The sequence below is a fragment of the Sceloporus occidentalis genome, unplaced genomic scaffold, assembly GCF_023333645.1.
Source record: "Sceloporus occidentalis isolate IW3139 unplaced genomic scaffold, rSceOcc1.0.p SCAF_134, whole genome shotgun sequence".
Taxonomy (NCBI): Eukaryota; Metazoa; Chordata; class Lepidosauria; order Squamata; family Phrynosomatidae; genus Sceloporus; species Sceloporus occidentalis.
Genome location: NW_028317114.1, coordinates 797,555 through 823,264, shown reverse-complemented (window position 1 = coordinate 823,264; position 25,710 = coordinate 797,555). Strand labels below are relative to the sequence as shown.

At 39.6% G+C, this 25,710-nt stretch overlaps 1 protein-coding gene across 1 annotated transcript in view; it reads right to left on the bottom strand.

Annotated features, from left to right (window-relative positions):
- LOC149281345 (cadherin-23-like) overlaps positions 1-25,710 on the bottom strand; it is a 389,535-nt gene that overhangs the window by 306,026 nt on the left and 57,799 nt on the right. The window contains exons 4-6 of the mRNA XM_089499393.1: positions 23,140-23,282; positions 19,522-19,569; positions 18,102-18,194 (exon numbers count right to left, since the gene is read on the bottom strand). Coding sequence (XP_089355519.1) covers positions 18,102-18,194; positions 19,522-19,569; positions 23,140-23,282 — 284 coding nt within the window. The remainder of the gene's footprint in view (positions 1-18,101; positions 18,195-19,521; positions 19,570-23,139; positions 23,283-25,710) is intronic.

Sequence of the window (25,710 nt, the reverse complement as noted above, 5' to 3'; positions counted from 1 at the left end):
TGCCGATAGCAGGTATAGATCAACACATTAACACACAAACCGAGCTTTGCATGTATAGATCAACTGAAATTCACTTGTGATCTCAGCACTGAAGGTATATATCAAATAAACAGAATCAGACATACAAATCCTGTATTTGCAGGTATACAATAGTATATGAAACATAGCACTGCAGGTATAGATCAAAAAAATACATGGAAACAGCATTGCAGGTATTAATCAACTGAATAAGACATACAAACACTGTATTTGCAGGTATACATAAATAATGTTTGGAAATATATAGATATGGATCTACAGAATAACGCAAAAACCCAGCTTTGCAGGTATAGATCAATTGGAATTCACATAAAAACACGTCATTAAAAGGTATATTTAAAACCCCCTAAATTACAGGCATAGATCACAGGTTGCACATCCCAATGCCAGCCCTGGCGTCCACACTGCCCACACAGCAATCACACTCCTATCATGATGGGACTGTGCTTGCTGTGAATGTTGTTAGCAATCACACTCCTATCATACCCAGGCAACCAGTAAATGCTGGTACCTAGGCATGATGGGACTGTGCTTGCTGTGATTGCTGTTAGCAATCACACTCCTATCATGCCAGGTCAGTCAGTACATGCTAGTACAGGGTGGCTGTAAGTGATGTGTAGACCCCATACTGCTGGCAGCATCAATACACAAGGGGGGCAGCTAGCTAGGTTTCAGCATGTACTGGCTGACTTGGCATGATAGGAGTGTGATTGCTAACAGCAATCAAAGTCCCATCATGCCTAGGTTCCAGCACTTACACATCCAACCAGTAAATGCTGGAACCTAGACATGATGGGACTGTGATTGCTGTTAGCAATCACACTCCTATCACGCCAAGTCAGCCAGTACATGCTGGTACAGGGTGGCTGTAAGTGATGTGCAGACCCCATACTGCTGGCAGCATCAATACACAAGGGGGGCAGCTAGCTAGGTTTCAGCATGTACTGGATGACTTGGCATGATAGGAGTGTGATTGCTAACACCAATCACAGTCCCATCATGCCTAGGTTCCAGCACTTACACATCCATGCTATCACACACACACACACTTATTAATTCATATACTCATTCCCTCATTCAAACACCCTCCCCACCCCCTTACCTGTAGTGCAGCTCCTCGATGCCGCTCACAGGCTTCAGCATAGGACGCGGCCTCCCTCTGCGTTCTCTGGTACTGCACAGAGGAAGCAGGACTGGAGCAGAGTCATGTGATGTCATGTGAACTCTGCTAGGTTCCGCTTCCTCTATGCAGTACAGAAGACCCTCCCACAGGTAGGTAGCAGGGCTCGAGGTGCGGCCCGCATAAGATCGGTTGTCCTGGCTGTCAATCTTACGCGGGCCGCACCCTCTCTCTCCTCTGCATTGAAAAAAAAACAGACAGGATTTAAAGTCGCATTGCGACTTTATTCCAAATTCGGCCGGGGGGCAACAGGGGGGGCAAGGATTAACCTAGGGGGGCAAGGATTAACCTAGGGGGGCCCCCCTTGCCCCCTGTAGCAACGCCACTGGGTAGAGCGCTCGTGGAGAATGAGGGGCGCCGAGCCGTTGCTAGGCGCCCCTCTCTCTCCTCCACATCAAAAAAAAAAAAAAGACGGCGTTTAAAAGCCGCTCACTGGCGCCCCCTTTCAAATGGCACGAGCCATAGCTGCCATACCCTAGATACGCCTCTGGTGCAGACATTTCCTTTAGCTTTCATTGTGGCACTTTTGGCAGTCAATGTCTAGACACCATGTTTGGGGATTTGATTTTACACAGGTTATTGAATCTAAGATCAAGCGAATCCAGCCCAGTCAGTGCAGTTGCAAAGCACTGCATACAATGACCCATGGTACACAGGTAAAGCGTGGTCCAGACTTTTTCCTATTTACAAGCGTTAAAATTGTACAACAATCATATTTTAACTACAAAAATAATGACTCAAACCTTTTATAATAAAAAATATGAAACATGGGCTTTTGAATGTTTATTTGGAAGCACGACCTGAGTGATAAACCAGTCACTAAAAGTAGTTATTAGCTTGTCTGTTCACAGGACATTATGGCAAAGATGTTGCAATCTTTCCACAGCAGACTGAAAACAATGTTACATCTCAGTGGGTGATTCTAGTCTGTATTTTAAAATCTGTATTATGTTGCTTCAGAAATTCAGAGCTGTGACGTGAAACAAATCATAAATTGCATTCCCCATGGCATTAAAAAGACCACCTGCATCCTAAATGATATTCCTATTTCAGCTTTACAAGAATGTCTCTGCTTGGCCACACAACCAATATGATGTAAAATATGTTTTAATATCTGAACAGAAGATGGTATTTCTACCTTTGAAATAAGAGACAGGAGATATTTTGTACTGTGATGGCAGATATATCCCAAGCAAGAGTATATCCCTGAAAAGGCAGCATTGCAGTAAACCAGGAGGCAGGTGATTTGGCTGGTGGTGAGGCAAGCTGAACAAGGCAAGCTGAACAAGGCAAGCTGAACAAGGCAAGCTGAACCCTGGCTCCAACAGATGATAAAACATTGGGAAAGAACAATGTACAGCCACACTGATGCACGGACCAAATTATTGGGATGCATCACTATGCACTATGAAAGCCAAACCTTAGTGGGCTTTTTATGCGAGAAGGGCTGAGCTGGCCCAAATAAACAGTGTGCAGAGTTTTTTAAAATCTCTTCCATATGGAGATGTGGAAGCTCACTGGGGTTACCATGTTAATGCATAGTGATTCCAGAGTGTTGAATGTAGAACTCTCTGCCAAACTCCCAAACTTCAATAGACAGTTTTCAATAATAAAAAAAAATGTAACCGAGGAAGGCATTGAGCCAATATTTAAGTGACAAGACAAATAAATGTAAACATATTTTAATAACATGAAACAAGAAGCTCACAGGCCCATAGTTAATTTATAGTGACTTTGCTTTTGGGTTTTTTGTCACTGAAATATGGGGCTGTTAATGGCTGTATTAGTGGGCTGGAGTTGATGAGTATGTTTATTTTCACATAAATGATTCTACCAGCGTAAGCCTTAACACTGAGCTCTAACCGTCACTCGAATCAAAGCACTCTCACTTCTATGACTTCAATAAGTGAAATCCAGCATGTAACCCCTGTACACCATCTAGCAAATCCTAAATGTCACTTCAATTGTCCTAAACAAATAACATATTTCTTGTTCCATTCTTGTCAAATTATCACCCCCCCCCCCATAAGATCTTTACATGCATATCAAAAGTGTATTGATTCCTGGAGAAAAGTTTCCAGAAGGCAAACGGAGTGGTATTCAAGTTGTCTATTTACCATAATGTTTTTACTATACAGTGAGAAAGTGTCTAATTTGTTACTTGCATTTATGAGTTCTACTCATTAACCACAAACCTCTAAAACGCAGTTGCTATTATCTTTTGAAAGCTCCAAGACTATTAAGGTAATATTGGTCCATTTATAAATGAAAGCGGACTGCAGTGGAAATAGTAAAATAGTACATACCGTACTTAGAAACATAGGCGTCATTGGCTTGATCTTTAATAAATAGCAAGATGGTAGGAGAAGAAACAAAAATTATATATTGGTTTGGAAAAATTCATGTTTCATAAAGAAACTCATTGGTTTTTGAGATACAAGATTTAAGGGGCGTCTGAATAAGTAGGACCCATATACATAGGGAGGTTCTCTTTGTGTTTGATTGCCATTTGGGATGCTGGCATTCCTCACCTTCTCTAAGATTATCCTCCCACCCAGACGTCCACACCACTTTTCCCTTTCTGTGCAATATATTTCAGCTCTCATCAAGTCCAGTGCTTCAAGGAACCTTAATCACTCCTATCTCGCTCCAAGCAGAGGAAGAGAATGGCTTTCAGCTCAATTACCCTTCACATTCCAATTCCATAACGCCTGAGTGAGGCTTTTTAAGCAAAAACAAAACAAAACAAAAAAAAGAACAGGTCTCTCGTAGTCCGAGCTAAAGCGCAGACGTGCAGAAGGGACCTAACTAAATGCTATTTCTTTTTCTTCACTTCTCACCCCACTTTTGTTTTCTCTGTTATTATTATTCAGACCTGTGCTCTTTTTTTTTTCTTCGGTGACACAATGTACAACAAACACAATACTATTAAAAAAAATCTTCATAGCCTAAGCTTTGTACTTCCCCGTTGCCCCATTCTTTACAAAGGCCTTTTCTGTGAGGGCATGATCTTGTATAACATCAGAGTTCTTGGATCTAGCCATCCTTGGCATGTCCTTTAATTGCTTTACTCCAGTGAACACATAAAACAGCCAAATAAAAATGCCTAAATTCTGAAACTACTATGTTAGTCAGGTTTTAGGCATGCAACTTGGCACTAATGATACCCACCCAAAATTGCTGTTTTTATTTTTGGTGTATCATAAATAAGAATATCTTTATATTCTGAGGAGTTTCGCTTTTTTACACTTATTATTGTTTGTAACAAAGAAACAGAATTTGACACCAAAATACGTTAATTCAGCTCACTACTTTTTCTGATGAAAAGACTCATAGTTTAATCAGTCCTTGGCCTCGTTAGATTCAGGATAGCTTTATGCCTATCCAATTCATTTTTACATTTCCTCAGTGTATTAGCTTCTACCATCCCTGGGAGGCCGTTACACTTTTCTACCACTCTCTCAGTAAAGTAAAACTTACATTACATCTAAACCTCTGACCCTCTTGGATCTCTTATGCTAACATTTCTCCTCCTTTGAAATCTAACCACAATAGAATATTATGGTGGGCTATTAAAGGGTTAATATTTCCAGAATCCCATGATCAGGTAAGCTTGTAGGTTTGTTTCTATGCCATTTCTGTTGTGGCAAAATAAAAGCTATCTAGTTATTGAGCTATCTTGGCTTGTCTTTATACATGCATGCTTTTACATAAGTTATGGTGGGTAAAAGGTGATGGAAATCCTTCCACTTAAATTTAAGGGGTAAATAGAAGTATTATTAAACACCCATCTACACACACCAGACAAGCCAGAAGGCTTGCTTTTCCCTCATGAGAAAACCACACAATAAATACAAATATACAAATATACCTAACACATAATCCATAATACAGTCAAACATAAATAACACAGGAACTGAATTAACCCCGTCCTTGCCGGCCGCTCACCACTGTACAGATTTCTGAGGGAAAAGCAAGCCTTCTGGCTTGTCTGGTGTGTGTAGATGGGTGTTTAATAATACTTCTATCTACATGCATGCTTAAGATTTAGTAAAAGTGAATACAAGGCCCCTGGGAATCAGCGTAGCTAAATGGACAGGGAGCATGTATGTGTGTGGGTGAGTGCATGCTTAGGGCATCTGTGTTTTTGATTGGGGTATGTAAATGTAGGGGCGGGAGACCCTAGGGGATAAAGGGTGCCCTCTGGGTGACCCCGGTCACTGTCACTTTTCCAGAGACGGCCAACAGACTTACCTGCTTCCCACCCTCCCTCCCTAATTTTATGTGCTAACTTTCTTTTGTCACAGATGGCGGTTTGTGTGCCCTTGCCAGTCTGGTTTTGGTAAGTGATGGAGTTTGGATGCTGGTGTGAAGGAAGGCTCAATCCTCCCCTGGCCTTGTGTGTTTTTTATTGGACGTGCCCACCGAACTTATGGTCGGCTGGTGGTTAGCATTAGTTCTGGGACAGCGGAAGTTAGCTGTCGTTTTTATTGGCCGTGCCCACCGAGCTTATGGTCGGCTGGTGGTTAGCATTAGTTCTGGGACATCGGAAGTTAGCTGTCATTTTTGTTTGGACGAGGGGGGAGGTGAGTACCTGTGGTCTGGATTGTACAGTGGTGAGCGGCCGGAAAGGACGGGGTTAATTCAGTTCCTGTGTTATTTATGTTTGAATGTTGGATTATGTGTTAGGTATATTTGTATATTTGTATTTATTGTGTGGTTTATTGTGTATTTATGTTTATTGGTTTATGGTGTTTAGGCCAACACAGTGTTTGTGGTTATTGTTAATAAAATATGCTGTGGCCTGTTTTATCCAATTTCAGTCTCCGTGTCGTTAATTGGTGGGGTTTAGGTGGTAGTTGGTTTGTGGTGCACGGTACGCACTACCTACATACATGATAATTTCTGTCCCTGAGTGATAAACATCTGACAACTTATTATAAGAGACTATACACAGTAATGTTCATGGTACATGTTGGCTCTTTATAAATTATAAAGACGTTTGTGAAGGGTATTCAACCAAAGGCCCTTCCTGCATCATGGACTATCACAAGTCTTGTCATGGATGCTGGTGTACTGAGACTTTGCCTACCCACATGTCATGACATTACAGAATTATTATTTATCTAAATATAAATGTTAATATAGATCACATTGATCTCCCTATTAATTTATAATGCATTCCGTTTGTTGGCTTTGAAGCATGACATATTATAGAAGTCATTGTTAAGAACAATATGAATCCTCAGTATCTTGTCAGGCCTCAATCATACCACCAGGCTTCTTTAAATTTTTCTTTTGGTCTCATAGAATCATCAAGGTATCTCTTAAGATTCCAATCAGAAGCCCCCTGTGTGCACAAATTACTTCTATTGATCTTCTACTCAGTTGGTATGAAATAAGTACTTTGACAGTCTTTGCCAACCACACAATATATCCTACCTGAACAATTGCCTCACTAGAAATCTTTTATTTATACTATGTACTCTTTGGTCATCAATAGAATGGGGAATGTGTAATACAATTAGAAAGATAAGGTTCACAGTCTTGCTGTATCTAGTCTTAAAAAATAACCTGGACAAAAGTGTGCTTATGAAAGAATAAATGAGCAATTACCTGCAGTAAAATATGTGAATGAAATCAAAAGTAAAATGATGAAAAGAGTCTGTTGTGTTAATTTTACCTCTTGTAACTAAACTGTACCACTGACATTGTGGCTGTCTCCTTAAACAATTATATTTAGATTTTAAATGATGGTAAAGGGAGAAAACCCACTTCTGAATATAACTTCCTTAAAGGGTGTACTATTGTGCCTTGCTATTGCGTTTCATGACCCCACTGCTTTCCTGCTTCTCTGGGACGATCCCAATTTTTTTTAGAAAGGGCCAGCCCAGTGTCTGGGTGCTACAAGAAGTCTAATCACCCAAGAGGGAAAGCAGGCTGCCTTTTTCGCTGGAGAAGGGATGACGCCCCGCTGGACCTGCCGTCATAGGTCTAGTTGACCTAGGCCAGAATATACCACTGTATAAAAGTATCAATACTTTCAAGACCACCCTCAAAGATTTGATTGTTTTTGGGGGGAAGGGGAGACAGGTAATTAAGAAACTCCAAATGTTTAGGGAAAGCAGTGTTTTTTCTGCACTATGGCTCTTGGAATTGTGACCTCACAAGTACAGGAGCATATAAACTTCAAACTCCCACTAATAAAGTATAATCAGAGCCGCCATATGTTTTTAAGGGCATGGACATTGCAAATAGAGCAGGTATGACACACAAATGCCTGTTTGATTTAAAGATAAAATTGTGTATATATATATACTGTTCACTCTTAAATGACGGAAAACAGACAAAAGTTTTTACTTGTGCATTCTTAGTGACTACTTGTGGTTTGAGATTTCTTATGCACGTTTACGCAATACTGTTCTGAGTTTGCTGACAATGTAATACTGATTTTTGACTACCAAAGCATAGCATATTGGAAAGTAATCACATGTGTACACTTAAGATATTATTTCCACATCATTTGGAGTTTTCTGCCCTAGTAATCTCATGTTTGAGAACAAGGAGTAGGATTTGTGCTTAGGTGACAATGCAGCATGTACCCATCAACCATGAATAAAAGCCAATGCTAGCAGTCTGTGATGTGAGCTGTGGATCTTACAGAATTCTCACAGGAGTCAAAATAATTTAACCTCTGTGCCACTCAGGAGAAATTCAGAACACTCCATTGCAACCAAATGCAACCATTTAGAGAACAACCTTTTTGCTCTTTTATATTTTTACATGCAACATACCACAAGACAACTGATTTTGGACCAATTTAATTTTTTTTGGAACATACAGATTTTGATCATAATGCCCCTCTCCCTCTGACAGCTGTGGTTTTAAAACATTTATAAACGCTGGGTGAGGTGTATAAGAGCTACAGGCACTGCCAATGTTTTTAATACCTTCTGTGACAGAGACCCATACTCGGACTGAGTAGCTCAGCCGTAGAGATCTTCCTTGCCGCTGAATGCTACATTGCCCAAGGGATTAACCCTTCATATTACCCCAAGCACTAGCTTGGGTAAAACAGAACCTTCTTTATTGAGGGCAACACAGATATTTATACAGCAAACATGATAGGATTAAAGGTATAATCCCATTAACCACCAGACAGCCGGCAACGCCATACAGTTCTATGGCCAGCAATGCACACCTGACAAAGAGTCATCATTTCGGGGTGATCCCAAGGGAGCAGCGTCAATCCCGGGGTACCAATGGAGAGGTCAGGGTCCGAAGATGTTATGATCCAAAAAGCGATGTGTTCCTGAGCGACATCGCCAAAAACATCCCCAGGAGGAGTCCCCATGGTAGCCGGGGCAGAGTTCCATAGCCGCGGCTGGGTTATCCCCGGTCCTAAAGATTCCCGAGCAAGCTACCTCTCTGTAATCACCACAGAGTGTTGCCCACCACAAGCTTAATGTATCCTCAAAAGAGAGATGTGGTGGGGCAAAGGGTACTTGTAGTGAGCGTTTCCTGGCTTGTAGAGCCATGGGAGTCTGGTTCCGGCAGACCAGAAGGGGTTTTCCGGTCACTCCGTGCCCCCCCTATGAGCACAGGGTTACTTAGGCATAAGAAGGGACTGGGCAGGTAGGTATGGAGTGTCCTTAGAAATCCAACAGTCTTCGGCCTTAAAGGGTTAACGTGACACCTTCCTTCATCAGTTGGGTAACACAAATCATACATTATCTTACAGTATTGTAAAATTAAATTAACTTCCCCACAGCACTGCAGGAGACCTGGATCCTCCTCTCTGACAGCCGGTGAACGTTTGCGCGGTGTGCGCAGACAACCTCCGCTGCTACCCAACATTTCCGCTGGGGCTTCTATGAAGGAAGTGACCTTCCGGTGCTCAGTGATAGAAGCCCCGGCGGAAGTCCCACGTAGCAACGGAGGTTGTCTGTGTGGCAGAGTAGCAAGCCATGGGGCAGATGTGCATAACTGGGGGACAGGTTGGCAAATAAAAGGAAATAAAAACAAAAAAATCAATCATAGTTTTCACTTAATATGCAAAAATAGTTTACATGTGAATTAATATTTACTAATAAAACAATTTTCGTATAAGGTAGTCTTATATTCAGGCTTTTTCTTTTTTTCTAAATTAATATTAAAATTTTGGGGGTTGTCTCATAATCAGGGTCGTTTTATAATCGAGCAAATACTGTAATACATTACATTTGTGTTACGTACCTGGCTGCCGGTTCCTCCGGGTCCGCGGATCTTCAGCCGCTGCGGAGAGGAGGGAGACCGCCGGCTTCACCGCAACGGCATCAGCCGCCACGGAGGAGGGGGAGACCCCCCACCTTGCCGCAACGGCCTCCACCGCCGCTGAGAAGGGGGAGACCCTCCGCCCTGCCACAGCAGACTTCCTCTTCCTATTTAAGAGCCTCAGAAACCTTCCAGCTTTGCCTTCTGATGGTTGTACCTATCTTGCAATCCTGTTGATTTCCCGTTACCGACCCGGCTTGTTCCTGTTACTGATTCCCTGGTGTTTGACTCTGGCTTTCCTCACGACGATTCTGACCTCTGGCTTCCTGACCTCGGCTTACCCTGCAACGATCCTGACTTCTGGCTTCCTGACCTTGGCTTGCTCATTGGCTACTCTGTACTGGACTCTGGTATCTGTCTATTTGGACTTGCACACGCTGTTCTACCTGATTACAGGTTCTATCTTACGCTGTGCGTGACAATTTGTTGATTAATTAATGTATTTTATTCTATTAACACCCAAATCCTCCGGGTCAAGGGAGTGGGGTCTTGACACGCCCCACTCCCCACCCATTTTTCCTTTAACTGGGGTTGTTTACCGCGACATCAGTGGGACCGCCCACTGATGTCAGTAGGCAGCCCTGGCTGCTTTCTACATGGGTAGCCTCCAGCTAGCCAAAGCCTACAAGATCCCAGGTGTGGTCATAAATCAGATATCTCTGCTGTACTAATACTAACATAAATGCAGAAAAAAACTAGTTTGGAACATATTTTTTTACAACTACCTTAACTGTACCATTAGCACTGTACATTTAATTATATCAGTATTATAGGGCCAACTGAAGCATGAAAAAAATCTTGTCTTTAAAAGTCAAATATTAATTTGTCTCTGTGATTTTGTCCCATTTTCAGCACCAGAATTTCAAGTTGATAAAGGCAATACTAATGAAAGAATCCTAAATTGTCATAAGGAAAATGAAAAGTGCACAAATTGGATTTAATGATGAATACATGGACTGTGGGGGTTAGTCAAGTTCTCTGCAATTTTAAGGAAATTAGACTTTGTGACTATTGCATAAGTAAAACCACTCAGCAACATTATCTGGTCCAACAGAGACTGGTTTTAATGGGAGGGCACCAGGCAGCCACTTAAGGTTATTAAATACTATACACAAGAACATACTTCAGGAAGGAGGATCAAACTTCTGTTTTTTTTTCACTCATACTCTATAATTATAGGCTGCTGTCAGAACACAAATTATTTTAAATCCTTAAGCTATGGCTTATTCATTTTTGAAAATTATAGGAAAAAAAGTCAAGTAGGGGTAATGTTTTTAAATTAACTATTTTATAATACGCCTGGGGCTGTATTAAACTAATATATATATATATATGTATATATATATAGAGAGAGAGAGAGAGAGAGAGAGAAAGAGAGAGAGAGAGTATTGTATTGTAGCCGACTTGATGCCCAAGCTGGGTTGGCAAGATCCAGTCCAGTCCATGGAGTGTTTGAGGGGCAGAGCTAGCTGCATAACACAGGACGTTATGCCCACAAGCCCTCTAAAGCCCCAGGGTGCCTTATCACCGATGCTCAGGGGTTCTGATGCTTCCTCCTTGCTCAAGTGTCTTTTTTGCCCTTATTGCCTACTTACCACTGCCTCCCTTGACCCTGCAATTGTCTGCCTTTTTATGCTACTGATCGCTGCCTGCCTTGACTGTTGGAATATTTAACGTATTATTCTATTCATTGCTGCCTGCCTTGACTCTTGAATTGTTTACCGGATTACTCTATTGACCGCTGCCTGAACATTTGCATATTTGACATAAAATAATAAGTAACTAAATTTTCTGCCTATGCCTTGTCTTTTTTTTATCCTATATGGGTGCAAAAGGTTTTAGAATGTCAATAGCCAACAGGAGTGTAAACATTTTGGAATGTTTTGCAACTGGCACAGAAATAGTTACATTTGCAGCTTAAGTAGGATATTATAAATATAATTTTTACATTAATATATCAGAAGTACTCTGGCGTAGGCCTGGGGAAGGGGGCTTGTCCAGCTTGCATCAACTTGGGTCAGGTCTAGGGAAGCACCCCATAAAATACATCATTTTTTAACTGAAATAGGTTTTGTATATATCCTGGCAATATATATGTAATGCAAACATCTAATAAATTTCCTTGTACCTGTTGTCTTTTGTCCGTTATTAGCCCAAAACATTGTCTAGTTGTTCTAAGCATGGTTTATATACAAGAGGACAATATTTTTTGCTGCAAATTGTCCATAGTGATATAAAAGTCTAACAATAACAAAGTTGAGAGCACAAAGAAGGGTATATCTGTAAAATCTCTGCAATGAAAGAGAACAGATCACAGGCGAAAGTAGCTATTGAGACCTCACAATGGATAAAGTAAGGCTTTCGTGTTAATTAAACAACTAATGCCACTGAGCAGAGAGATCACACTTCTACTGCCTGCTTGGTATGCACATCTCAAACACATTGCAATAGAATTATACGAGCCCCCAAAGACTCTGCCACAGAACAGACTTGGAAACCAGTGCAATTAACTATAACATTATCATTAAAACAATATCTTAATTTTAATTACATTCATCAAAATGAAGTCTGACACGTGCAGAAGGTCCCCCGGTCTTTAAAGCCTTGGAGGGATATGGTGACCCTTCTGTGCTCTGACCCAGGAGAAAAGGGCTTCTGCCATAATATAAAAAGACAATGTAAAGCCTGCAGTTTTTGTGTATTAAAATGTAAATGGGGAGATGCACTGTCAGGTTCTATTATGGAAGACTGTTACCTGCCCAGAAGAGACTACCATAAAAGATGGGGCAGCTTCCCCAACCAACATCGGCCATTAAAATAAATTGGATATTTAAAAAAACAGTTACAGAATGATAAAAATAACATTACGTGTGAACTGTCAGAGAGTTTCCCAAAATGGCCTAAACAAAGACATAGTCAGGGTTTTAAAAGTCTAAACATGTCAAGTGGCACAGCTTTGTGAAAGTGATGATATAAAAACATTAATAGTGTCTACTGGAACTAGTAAATAGACAATATAATCATAATCTAATAAAACAGTAGTTTCTTGGACTATGTACCCTGTTCCTATTTCTATTTGCCATATGGTGTTGGGCAATGCTAACCGACTTCAGAGTTACTAGGGTCCTGGGAGTATAAACACTATGATATTTATGATAGAGCTTGATAACTAAATACAAGAAAGGAGTCCACTGTTATTAGATATTGACATGGCAAGGAGCAGCAGGTAGCCCATGGGCCACAGAATTGGTAAATTTTACAATACGTATCTATGCTAAGATTGCATTAATAAGCAACATTTTAATACATTTCTCAACACTATAGTTCTCACCCTTTATCATCATAGACCAGGCAAATGAACACAAGTCGATCAGTGTTGTTCAGGGCTGTGCTATATAAAGATTCACTAATGCTCAATAAATCATCCATTCTTGACAACAGCAGCCAATCGTCACCTACTTTACACCAAACATGAATACAGAAATCAGGAAACTCATATTACTTATTACAAGGCAGTAACACTAACCAGAGTAAAAAAAAAATGTTTTTATCATGTCATAGGTTATGGATTACGCCAGAGCAGGGTACTCTTCAGATTCCATTGCAGTAGCAATATGGATCTCCCACTAGAAAGGGCCTAGAGCTAGCTATGAAGAGTGCACAAAGTCACATAAAAATTATAGGTTAAGCCCACATACCTAAAACAAACTTTCCCTCTTCTGAATCCTGCTCATTGGAGTTCATGAGGTAACAGTGCAACATGTTGGACTGTCAGGAATGGACGGAGCACAGGGCAGATAGAAACCTTAAATAGGGAATAGCCAGACAAGGAAACAGTTCTCCCGGAAGGGTATTTTTTCCGATAAAACAAGCTGAGATCAAGGCTTGGAGAGTGTCACAAAAGTCCAGTAGTATAGCTGTGGTCAAGGATTGGAGAGTATCACAATAGTCCAGTAGCAAAGCTGAGGTCAAACAGGTTAGGCAAAACAGGGAACTTCCATAACAGGGATACAGGCACACAAGGTAACAGCTTGAAAACAAGCAAGTACTGAATGAACAGTGCTGGGGGGCTTAAATAGCCCACTCTAAAATCCCACACATGCAGTTATGGGTGCACTTGAGGAACCTTCACCCTGTTTCTCTTTCTGCTGTCTGGCTTGAATCTCTACACTCGGAAGTAAGCCTCAATTGTTTTGTTAATAAATACTGATTCTTTTAAATATACAATCGATGGCAATTGTTTATTTCTGTTTTTTCTTACATATGATAAAACTGTCCGCTGCCCAGTTGAGCTACATTGTTTCCATTTCAATCTATAATATGATACTGTTTACAGAGCACTGGAGCAGTGCATTGCTCCTAAGTTCAGAAGAAACCTATTTTTTTGAGTGGGGGAGATTTGATTTACCTAACACGGAGCACGATTTTGATTGCTTATTCTACATTATATAAATCTACATTGTATGAGATTGTCAAGCAACTCCACCAGACAAGCTGCTTAGTTTTATTATTTATTTTTCTCCTTGGTGTGAGAAAAATAAAACATTATGCACAATCATACCAAATTGAGACACTTCTGTTGGGATTGTGTGGCAAGCGTCACAGAGCAGTGGAACTAGGGACAACGGTCAGTGGGGTAGAGAAGCGGCAACCTGCCTATATTACTTTAAGGGTGATCTTGTAGAGCTTAGCTGCAGAACGTCCTGAGGTGACCACCTTTAAATCTCCTTTAAACAGAGGATCTTATCAACTGGCCCAAAAAATCCAACTGCTTCCAAATCTGCCCAAACAACAGGACTGTCACATAAAATATGGGGCTATTGGGAGGTATATATTATAAATAAAGGAGTAACCACCAGCACAGGTTTGGCCTCTGCCCTGGCCCCAAATAACAATAATAGTACTATGAGTGTGGAGAAAATGTGAGGCTTTGACACAAAATTAGGCCGGGTAATTCAGATGAATCTTTAAGTTTCTTCTTTGCAGGAGGATTTAGACACAGTTGGGGACTGGGCGGACAAGTGGCAGATGAGGTTCAACATAGATAAATGCAAAGTTATGCATTATGGTAATAATGCAACATATGCTATTAATGGAATATCCCTGGGGAAAACTACCTATGAAAGGGACATAGGAATAATAAACCTTCCTGCACATTCTGGACTGATAGTTGATACATAATTATGGTTAAGGGAACTCTTCACAATACCAATTTACTGAAATAATGCAAAAATAGTATTAACCAAGCACTGACTCCCCAAAGGTCTAAATAATAGTTCGATATTCTTGGCCACGCTTAAATTACCGGTATTTAAACTTACAAGCATGGAGTAGTTCACTCTTGCATTAAGTCCTAGCAATGTATACATCAGTCTGCAATGTATGGAAAAGGAAGATGAATAATTGTACAACATCTGTTTTGATTAGATGACTTTCTTTACACCTCGAAGACAGTTCAAGAAAATTACATGCAATGCATTCAGAAACTAATAGAGAAATCCCTCAAGTCCACAGTCTGGGAAAAGAAAAGGAAGATCAAAGGGCCGTGGCAGGAGGGTGTAAGCCGACAGCATATTAAAGAGCATTTTTCTTTTGTAGTGCTGAATTAGCAAAGACAACTTGATTTCCTAGGAAGACAAAAATGTATACTCTCCCATTCACTCATTAACTAGAATAACTAGAATCATGCTAACCTTCAAGTCTGACCTTACAAGCTAATCATTCTCATGTGCCCTCATCACAATTTAACCTGATCATGCCAGAAGGTAATACTTGTGCACAGCACAATATGACATTGCCCATTGTGAATCTAAATGAATAAGTGTTCCATATAGACCCTTCTTTAAAGTAAAGAGAGATGGGAGAAGGATTCATGATGTGAAAGGGTATGTTATAGGCATAATTATTGCACATTGTTTAGCCACTCTCAGTGGCCTGTTGGTCATCTGTATTATGGTCTAGCCGGGTACTCTGGGGCAACTATAGCTGTGGTGGGGCATGAGGGTTTGCCCCTCAATGACCATGGAATTTCTACTCCTGCTTAGTGCTCACTGCTACAGATTCGGGGCCGGACAGGCTTATAGTTTGTTTTGTTTACAAGGTGCTCTGTGATTACAACATCTAAATAAACACGCTTTTACGTTGGAAACCTGTGTGAAACTGTCATTGCCGCCCCATGCGTGAGCTGTCCCCTACAATATATATATATATATATATATATATTGTGACACAATACCCCTTCACTTTGGTACTCTTCCAGGCTGCAGAGACGGCTCAGACACGAGGAGGGTAAAATAAAAGGCTGGGCCTGTTTTTATTTTGTCGCCACAGGCATTACAGAAAAATAAATAAATTAAAACAAAAATCCTTGCTCTTGTGAACACTAACTAATACACGGTTCTCCAACCTAACTGCAGTTGGGCGGCTTATCCGTTCCAACAAACAAAATAACAAATTGTATGCAATAATGGCAGCACTCAGTATTTTGGCAGCTCTCTCCCTCTCACTCATGGAGCCAAATGATCTCTCTTGCACTGAGATCAGGAGGCTACTTAACTGCCTCTCCCATTAATTAGTGGAAACAGGTGAGTACCAGGAGAGTATCCATGAATCTCCGGACTGGATTCCCACCTGCTGGTCTTCGGCTGCTCACAAAATGTGGAATGGAGCACTGGCCCGCCCTACTCTCCAAATGCTCCACCCCAGGGACCCAAAATACACAAATAAGACATACAGCAATTCCATTATTAACAAAACATCTCCCTGGGGCTGGTAAAACTATTGAGGGTAACCACCCTGCAAAATATATGGGGATATATAAACTCCCTCCATTATCATCCCCTGCTTTCTGTCACAATATATATATATATATATATATATATATATATATTTACTCACAAAGTCCATTGCACACCATTCCAAATATTCCAAGCCTGGTGCTAGTAAACAGCAGTTTCCATACAAAGCACTCTCAAAGGATGGTCAGCACTCCAGGTCTTCACGTTAACAACTTTTCTTTATTCAAACAAAGTCAAGTCGACGTTTCAGTCATTGCTGACTTTCATCAGTTGTGTGTGATCATAAATGTGGACTGTGTGTGTGATCGTAGATGTGGACTTGTGTGTGTGAAAGCACGGATATGTAATTGTGCGTGTGTGTGTGTGAGCATGGATGTGTACATGTGTGTGTGTGTAAGCATGGATGTGTTTTTGTATGGTCATGGATGTGTAATTGTGTGTTTGTATGATCATGGATGTTTAATTCTGTGTGTCAGCATGGATGTGCAATTGTGGGGTGAGATGGAGTGTGTATTAGTGAGTATGAGTAAGTGTGTGTAATTTGTGTATGTGTGTTTACATATGTTATATGTAGGAAGGGGGGCTAATATTCAGGTAGGAGCCTGGAGCTGCAGCTCCATCAGCCCCTAACAATAGCAACAAATGAAAAGTTCGATTGGTTGCTATTGCAATAAGAAATCTTTTCTAACTCTGCACCAGAATAACTTTTTTATATGCTATTTTGGTCATTTCTTCACAAAGTACAGTTAAAGAAGCAGCTTTACATTTTTCATCGCACAACTGACTGGTTACAAAATAAAACATTTTGTGTCTCAACTAACTGGAAGCTCTGTCAACACCCATGATGCTAAATCGAATTTGGAAGAGCACATGTTGGCTGAAGGTAATGAGATTTGCAAGTGCTACTTGTTGGTTTCCTCTATTTTAAAGTTGTATTGATCAGGATTGCTGCACTTAGAAACCATTTGTTATTGTGTAATAATATGTCTTCCGTTCAACCTGTAGATATCGTGGCTCCATATCTATTCCTGTGCAGGTCATTTACTAAAACACAAAGATCAATAAAAATACATCCTAAACCCTAGCAGCTAATTTGCCATACCACAGCCAACATACTGCATGAATCCGTCCAATCACAAATGTTTTGAAGAGGCTCCTGAGCAAAATCAGCCAAAGAACATTACTGGTATATATACTAAAAACAATTAACATATTAGTAAAATGACCAACGTCTATGAGCAACAGAAAGAGGATCAGTGCACATCCACGTGACACTGAATGGAAACTGTATACGGGTTGTTTAAAAACACCTCTTATAAATATATAAAATATATATACACATAAATATGTGTTTAAAAATATAAAAATAAGATATATATATATATATATATATATAGTGTGTTCTATGTAGAAGTTATGGCATAGTATCAGAGTACAAGTACAAGTCAGACCACTCTTAGTAGGCAGGAATAATCATTCAAATCCAAAGAAGCTTGAGATCAATTTTAATACCAATGCACACATACATTTTAATACACATAAGCAGTGCTTGATTTGATGTGTAAGCATCATTACATTGGTGTATATAGTAAACTAAATGCAGGATTTAGAAATTCCATCATTAAACACTTTGTATAGAAATCCATAAATAACTCATTAGCAATACCTATTTTGTGAATCATTCCATACCACTCTGTTGATCAGTATAATAACTGTACTAACATGCATCACATATTCCAGCATATTTCAAAGCCTTATCTTACGACACGTACCTCAGCGATGCGCACTGTATACGGCTGGTTGTGAAAAGTTGGGGCATTATCGTTGATATCACCAACTTGAATATTTACTTTGCCTTTGATAACCTAGGGGAATGCAAAACACAATGTAACTATGTTTCTAGAAGGGCAATAAACCAACATAGGTTATTATTTTTAATGGAGGCACATAAACAAATGCTATCAAGGTGTTGTGTGGTTAAGTAAACGTAAAGCAAAAGTAATGTACTAGATGGCTAATTATAATGAGATGCGTATACTTATCGTATACATGCTGGCAAATCAACTGATATTCATGAAATTGCTGCTCCTATGTCAGAGACCTGCTTTGATCACAGTATCAATTTGGATCAAGGTGGTACACGTAAAACACTTGTCTAGTATAGATACATCAATTAGAATAGATAAATGAAAACTTTTATTATTAAAAGCAGGGACATTAATGTCACTGACAATTCTAAATCCCACATCCATATTAGTGGGATGTGAATAAAGATGTGAATAAAATGACGAAGCAATAATTGTTTCCTGTGTAGTTAACTGACTTGGCTATTCGATAGACACAATACTTGAGTACGACGGTTACTTTCTCAAATAATAAGAAGAAAATCACTTTTACAACATACTTTGCCACATTTTATATTTTCCCAGGATCCCTGGACCAATGTTTATGGAATGAGAGACCTCAGAGGTCTAATATCTGAAGAGACCTGTGCAGTCTTGACAGTTCATATGATCAGCTCCCTCTGTAAATGGTTTACATATTGCAATTTCCAAGAAACTGAAATTTGGAACATCTAGCCTGTCTGTTTTCTCCTGCTAAACATCCATCCTTATTTGTTCCTTGGTCATAGATTCGGGATAGTCATATGCCTATACCATATACTGTATGTTTAAATGTCCTCACTGTGCTGGCATCAATGACTTTAGCTAGGAAGCTGTTCCACTTATCTACCACCCTGTGGGTTACGTAGAAACCTCCTTACATGCTACAAGGTATAAAATTTGAGTCATCAGTAATACATTCCCAATCAACAAGTCTTCCATTTATGTGTACTTGCATATATGTGAATAAAGAATGATAATCATCCAATACCGAAGTGAAAGTTCCTTAGATGAAATCAGAGGTATATAGCCACAAGTTATAGAACCATGATTGAAAAAATGTTTCCCCCCTTTTGACTATATGTATATCTAGCTATACATGCCATACATATGTTTTGAGCCATTTACATATGTATGGTATGTATTGATACATCAGTCCAAAGTTTTCTTTCACAGTGACTCCTGCTGGCAGCACCTACACGAGTCACGACATTCTCCCACCCTATCGTCATTTCTTCATTTAGCTCGTCGTGTTTTAGCGCTCACTGATTTATCTTTTTTTTCATGTCATGAAAAAAGTCATACGTACCCCTTGGCTGTCACTGACAGAAAATTCAACTGTGAATTCCGATTTAGTCTGAAATGAAAAAAGACAATATAATACGATTAGAAATAGTGTTTTATCTTCTGACACCAGTGCTTCAGATTTTAGCTAAAAGCATAATTACATGCAAAATACCATTGGGAACAGAGCAAAAGGAAGAACCCAGTGTGCCATTACAAATATGTTTCTTTAACATAACTGTGTATGATTATCGATAAGAAACAGCCTTGAAAAAATGTTAACTTAAAAAAAAGGCAAAAATGTAAAAAAGTATTGCATATTCTTCTTCTTCTTCAATGGTGTATACAGGCCACGTGAAGCTATAGGAGTCCACAACTGTGGCTCACTATAGCTCTCCAGTGCTGGAACAGGAAATTTGCTGACATGAGCAGGACCTGAACGGTAATCAATTACTGCTCAATTCGCTTGCATAGGTTTTTAGAAACATTAAAATTCAATATTGAGTGAAAGCTTAATCAATATTATCGGTTCACACTAATATGCAATTCTATTTTAGAATAACCATCCTTTTACCATCAGGATTTAAGGAAAATTTTGTTTTGGGTGGAGAGTCACTTAGTGGGGCTTATTGACTGAAAGGGAGTTGCCGGAAAAGTCTGAATGAGAGCTACAGTTTCCTCTCCCGGAACTCACAAGATTATGATTGGTTTACCCCAGTGATGTTTAGCTCCAAGAACACCTTGGATGGCCCTGCATGTCACATATTTAAACCAGTGATATTTTAAGAAGGACAATTGATTGAACTATGCATTATCCAGAGCCAGTTCAGCCATTTCAACAAAGAAATTAACCATTCATTCATTTACAATGAATAATGAAACAACAACTTTACTTGAAATTATTCTGCCAACTCTCATTTTATTGAGTAACCACTCTTTACACAGAGCAGGTCTGTGGCCAAGGCACCAAGAGTGCCACAATCAGCAGAAACATTAAATCTGTTGCTATTGTGACTGGTCTACATTATAAAATTGTCTCTAAATAGCTTTTTTTGTAAATAAAACCCAGTGGATTGGGTAAATAGCACTGTTACAAACTTTTGATACACGTTCTACGCAGACATTATGTGATCGTCTAGCACTTTTCAAGTGATTTTACAGTACAACAGGCTGAAATCACACTTGTGACATAATTATATATCCACTGTATGTGTATCAACAGTTCATTTTATGCATTCTAAATACAGAGACATTAGATGTAGTCGCCCCCCCTCCTTTTTGGAGTTTCCCACTAGATTTTGGGGGGTTTCTGTGGCAATTTTAGCACAGTCATCCATTAGAGCATTTTTTGACATCAGGCCTTGATGTTGGACGAGAAGGCCTGGCTCACAATCTCCATTCCAGTTCATCCCAAAGGTGTTCAATCGGGTTGAGGTCAGAGCTCTCTGCACTTGGGACATGAAGTTGGAAGAATAGCATCCTAGAAAATGTCTTGGTATGCTGAAGGGGACATACCAAGACATTTTGGGCAGTTCTATGCTTTCAACTTTGTGGGAACAGTTTGGGAAGGCCATGTTCTATTCCAGCATGACTGTGCCCCAGTGTACGAAGCAATTTCCACTAAAATACCCCAAAAAAATCTTGTAGAAAGCCTTCCCAGAAGAGTGGAAGCTGCTATAGCTGCAATGGGAGGACCAACTGTGTAGTAATATGTTAACGTATTTAGAATAGAATGTCATAAAAGTCCCTGTTGGTGTACTTTTGTCCAAATAGTGTATAAATGGAATTACCAGCCTTTATACATATTTTTTGTTTTTTCAGATATGATAGCCTGCAGATGAGCCAGTTAGTTCATTTTGTCATTTTTTTGGGGGGGGGGACAAAAAGCCAACAAAGATTTATACATGAGTTGTGCCACTTTTTATGGTGTGATTCTCTTTTTCAAACCATTTTTTTTAACACTCTTATTAATAATTCCCTGTGTATAAGTGAGCAATACATACCTATATAACCATGCCTACAGACCACAAGAGAAATGTATGAGATCATTCTATTGTTATATTTGTTTTCAGGAAAATTACTAACTTTCAATGAAAGTGGTATGAAAAAGTGATATCTTAGAATGGCTATCTGGGGCAAGGTCTTTTATCTTGAGTGATTGGATACTGAGGGTAAAAACTCAGCAAGTTGTCCTGGAAGAGAATGTACCAGGTTTATATCTCCGTTCTAATTATTGATCCTTATCTTCGGCTGTAAATTACAGGCCTGAGAGCACCGGTGCTTATGTTTCATGTAACCCATATACTAGAGTACAATCCCAGGCAAGCACCATGGAGTTTATTTAGAAGTTTAACGATTTTCTGACACTGTTTAAGATCTGTGGCTGCAAGGAAAACAAACGCATTATAAATTTAATAAACTTTCTATTTATTTAAAAATAAAACACGCTCTTGCTAATTGTTTTAGTGCGGATAGTAAAAAACAAAACAGGATGCAGTAGGCATGTCAGAGGGTAATGAAATGGTTAAGTAATTATTAATAAATCAACTTTTCGGCCCAGAATGTTTAAATTCACAAGTCGCTTATTCTCGTAATGACTGTGAACCAAAAGGCAGATATTATTAAACCATAAGGGCTTAAATTTGCTGTTTTAGTCACAACTCTGGCATGCCTTTTTAACCTGTTGTAGGAATGACGGATCTGGAGGTAAGAGGAAATAGAGATTTACTCATAACATGCACTTGATGATGTTACAGGTTATCCATGGGTTAATTAGTAGCTATGACCTTCAAATCACTGAAATTGTTAAAAGATAAGCTATGTTTATGTATGAATTAACCACAGACTAAACCGGCAGATAAACTGATTAGCTCTAAGCAGCAAAATACTCATAATTTTCATTAGATAATTTATTGCCCTAAAGGAAGTTGCTGGGTGATCTAGAGAAGCCTCCTCACAGGTGCTGCTATCTGACAACAGCAGCACAGCTCAGTTAGAACATTGTGAATCCATCTCTGGCCCCCAGGCACTGCTTACATATTTCGCCAGCAGTAACAAGAAATTCACACAGCGCCTGTTAGCCCGCAACGGATAAACACATAATAAACCAGAGGGAACCACAATGTCTTTTTGGACAGTATTTTTTATCACTTCATGTTTTCTCCCTTTAGTTTCCTCCACATGAAAAATGATCGCGTAAGTCCCTTTGCTTGCCAAGGGGACAATAAGCAGGCAATTTCTATAATATTACCAATAAAGTAAATTATGCCTCATTAGGTACAAACAGAGCATTCAAGTACGGTACATGCCAGCCCCACAAAATCTGCAGAGCTAAAGGAGGTGCAGGGTTTACAGCAAACACCAAAACTGTTTTTTATGGGTAATATTTGCACCACTCAAATGTGAAGTGATTTAAATTTTATTAAAATATGCAGAGGCCTGTGTCATATTATTTCTCGTGTGAAGATGCTCAATTGTAGAGGATAGAAACACAAGACAGGAAAACCATACCTGATGAAGCATTTTACAGGTGCATCTTTATGTGTCCCAAATTAGTTTTTCTAGGAAATTTAATGTATATCAATATAAGCACCTATACAGTAAAGGAACAGTAATAGTTTCCATCTCAAGGAGAGAACATTACCTCTCGATCTAAAGGTTGTCTCAGCCACACTACGCCAGTTTCACTTTCCACAGCAAAAAATCTTCTGGCCTCATCCCCAACAACTCCAAACACCAGTCTGTCATCATCAAGGTCCCGGGCAAGTAGTTGTGTGACTGATGTGCCTGAAGAAAGATACGAAAAAATACATTATAAAATGACAATGTTCAAGAAGCTGTCTTGTGTCATTAGTCTGCACCAATATTGTTCCTGATCACTTCAGGAGAGACCAACCATTAATGCTGCAACTTGAGCAGAAATGCAGGCGAAGATTACTACTGTGTAAGCAGATAATACAAAAATAGTATTTTTAGCCAAAGAGGAAACCTCAGTCAAATAACACAATATTATGATGGTCAAAATACATTTCCATACTAACCAAGGACAACAAAAAATATACAAAAATAGAGTAGCACAACCTAAAAGGCATACAAATTCAGATTCCCAGGCTGCTGCTAGAATAATAATGACTAATAAATACACAAAACAAACCAAGAATTCAGCACATTCCCTGTAAATAAATACCATTAAAAAATACTATCTATTATCTAAGGCAGTGATGAATGTTTTTGGGTCCGAGTGCCCAATTTTCTGCATCAAACCAAGTTGCAGACCTCAAAGTGCCGACACTACATATTAAACACGCAGATGATGTTTTTTCGGTACAAAATTACTATACACAACAGTGTGCATCAATTTGCCCATATAAATTATGTTTGTTTTTAAGCATATAAACATAAAATGTGGCAGCAGATAATAACTATTTGGCCTATCTATCCGCCCAAGCAGAGAAACACACGAAAAGAGGGTCTATTCAGGAAATGGATTTTATTAAATAACATTAGCATTTGCACTGAAATAATATCAGTGTATAACAAAAATAAATGGAGCCACTCACGCAATCATTAATTCTCTCAAATCATGTACACATATTTATGAATGCATTTTCAAAAATCATTCAAGCCATTCATCCACACATAACTTCATTCTCTCATTCAGACACACTTTATTCACACATTAATTCATTAATTCTCTCAGTCATTTACACAATTCATCCACACATTCATAATCTCACTCATTCACACAATTTACCCACTCATTAATGTATTCATTCTCTCACTCATTCACATAATTCACCCACACATTAAGTTATTCTCTCACTCATTATGTCAATATTTTTACTATCCCCCTTCTCACTATCTATCTAACCCCCCCTTCCTTTGTAGTTCACTTACCCTGTGATAGAGGCCTCGCACTCCCACCACTGCAGTCAGAGCAGCACAAAGGCGGGTGGCAGCAGGGAGCGGAAGGGCTCTGAGCTGAACAGAAGGGCCCCGAGCGATTGCTGTAAACTTTTTCATGAGCTACCGCTTTGCGCCCCCTCTCTTCTCCTACACACCCCAAAGACCGGCCCCGTCAGTGAGGAACCTGGCCGCGTGCCACAATGGAAGGCTTTGTGTGCCCGTTGCGCGTGCCATAGGTTCGCTATCGCGACATAAATATCGGCAATTCCATCACGCTATTTGGCCACATGCAATGCTAATGTAAACAAAGCTTACACTATATATATATATATATATATATATATATATACACACAATTTTACACATAATATACACACAGGCATTTAATAAAAGTAAAATGCATTTATACAGGTGCCACATAATGTCTCTTGCATTTTTACTAATGCCAGTATCTACCGTAAAATTCCGCATTTCCGGAACCACAACAAGGAATCAGAAGCATCCAGTGCGAGCAACGTCTCTTGTTCCACCCAGGACAAGCAGGAAACCAGTGGAGTCTTTACGTCACATCACATGACTCTGCTCCGTTCCTGCTTTCCCAGGCGGTACAAGAGAAGAACACAGAGGGATGCAGCGGCTCCTGCAAAAGTCTGCGAGTGGCATCTGCAGTTCAGGTAAGGGGGTGGGGGAGGTTGTATGAATGAGTATGCATGATTGAGGAAATTAATGATTATCTGTCAATTAGTGAATGAATGAGTATCTGTAAATGATTAGTATCTGTAAATGAGGAAATAATATATGAATGAGTGAATGAATGCTTGTGAATAATAAATGAATGAATGAATACGTGTGTGATTGCATGGATGTGTAAGTAGGGGGAAAGCATTGCACAGAGAGGCTGTTTGTGGATACCACAGACAGGTTGTTTGGGGTAAAAGATGGGAAGTCCTGTGCTTCCATTCTGGGTGTTTGGCAGATCCTGTGAGTGAAATCTGAGTACTAAGAGGGCGGGCATTAATTCACGGGAGGGTACTGGCTGGGGGCATCACATAAATCAATACTAAAGTGGGGGCTGGGCGGTGGGATAAATATACAATATACAATTTTCTAGGCCCAGAAATCAGTGAGCAGAAAAGTGAGGGTTTTGTGTTATTTAATCTATTTCAATCTGCATATTTTATTAAAAGGGATTAGTTGTGTTAAATTGTGGCTTCAGGAGTCCCGTGTATGATGACTTTTTTTTAGTGTACTGACGTACTCCCAATGCCATCACATTACATCAACAAGTGTTAGAAAATCAGGAAAAGAT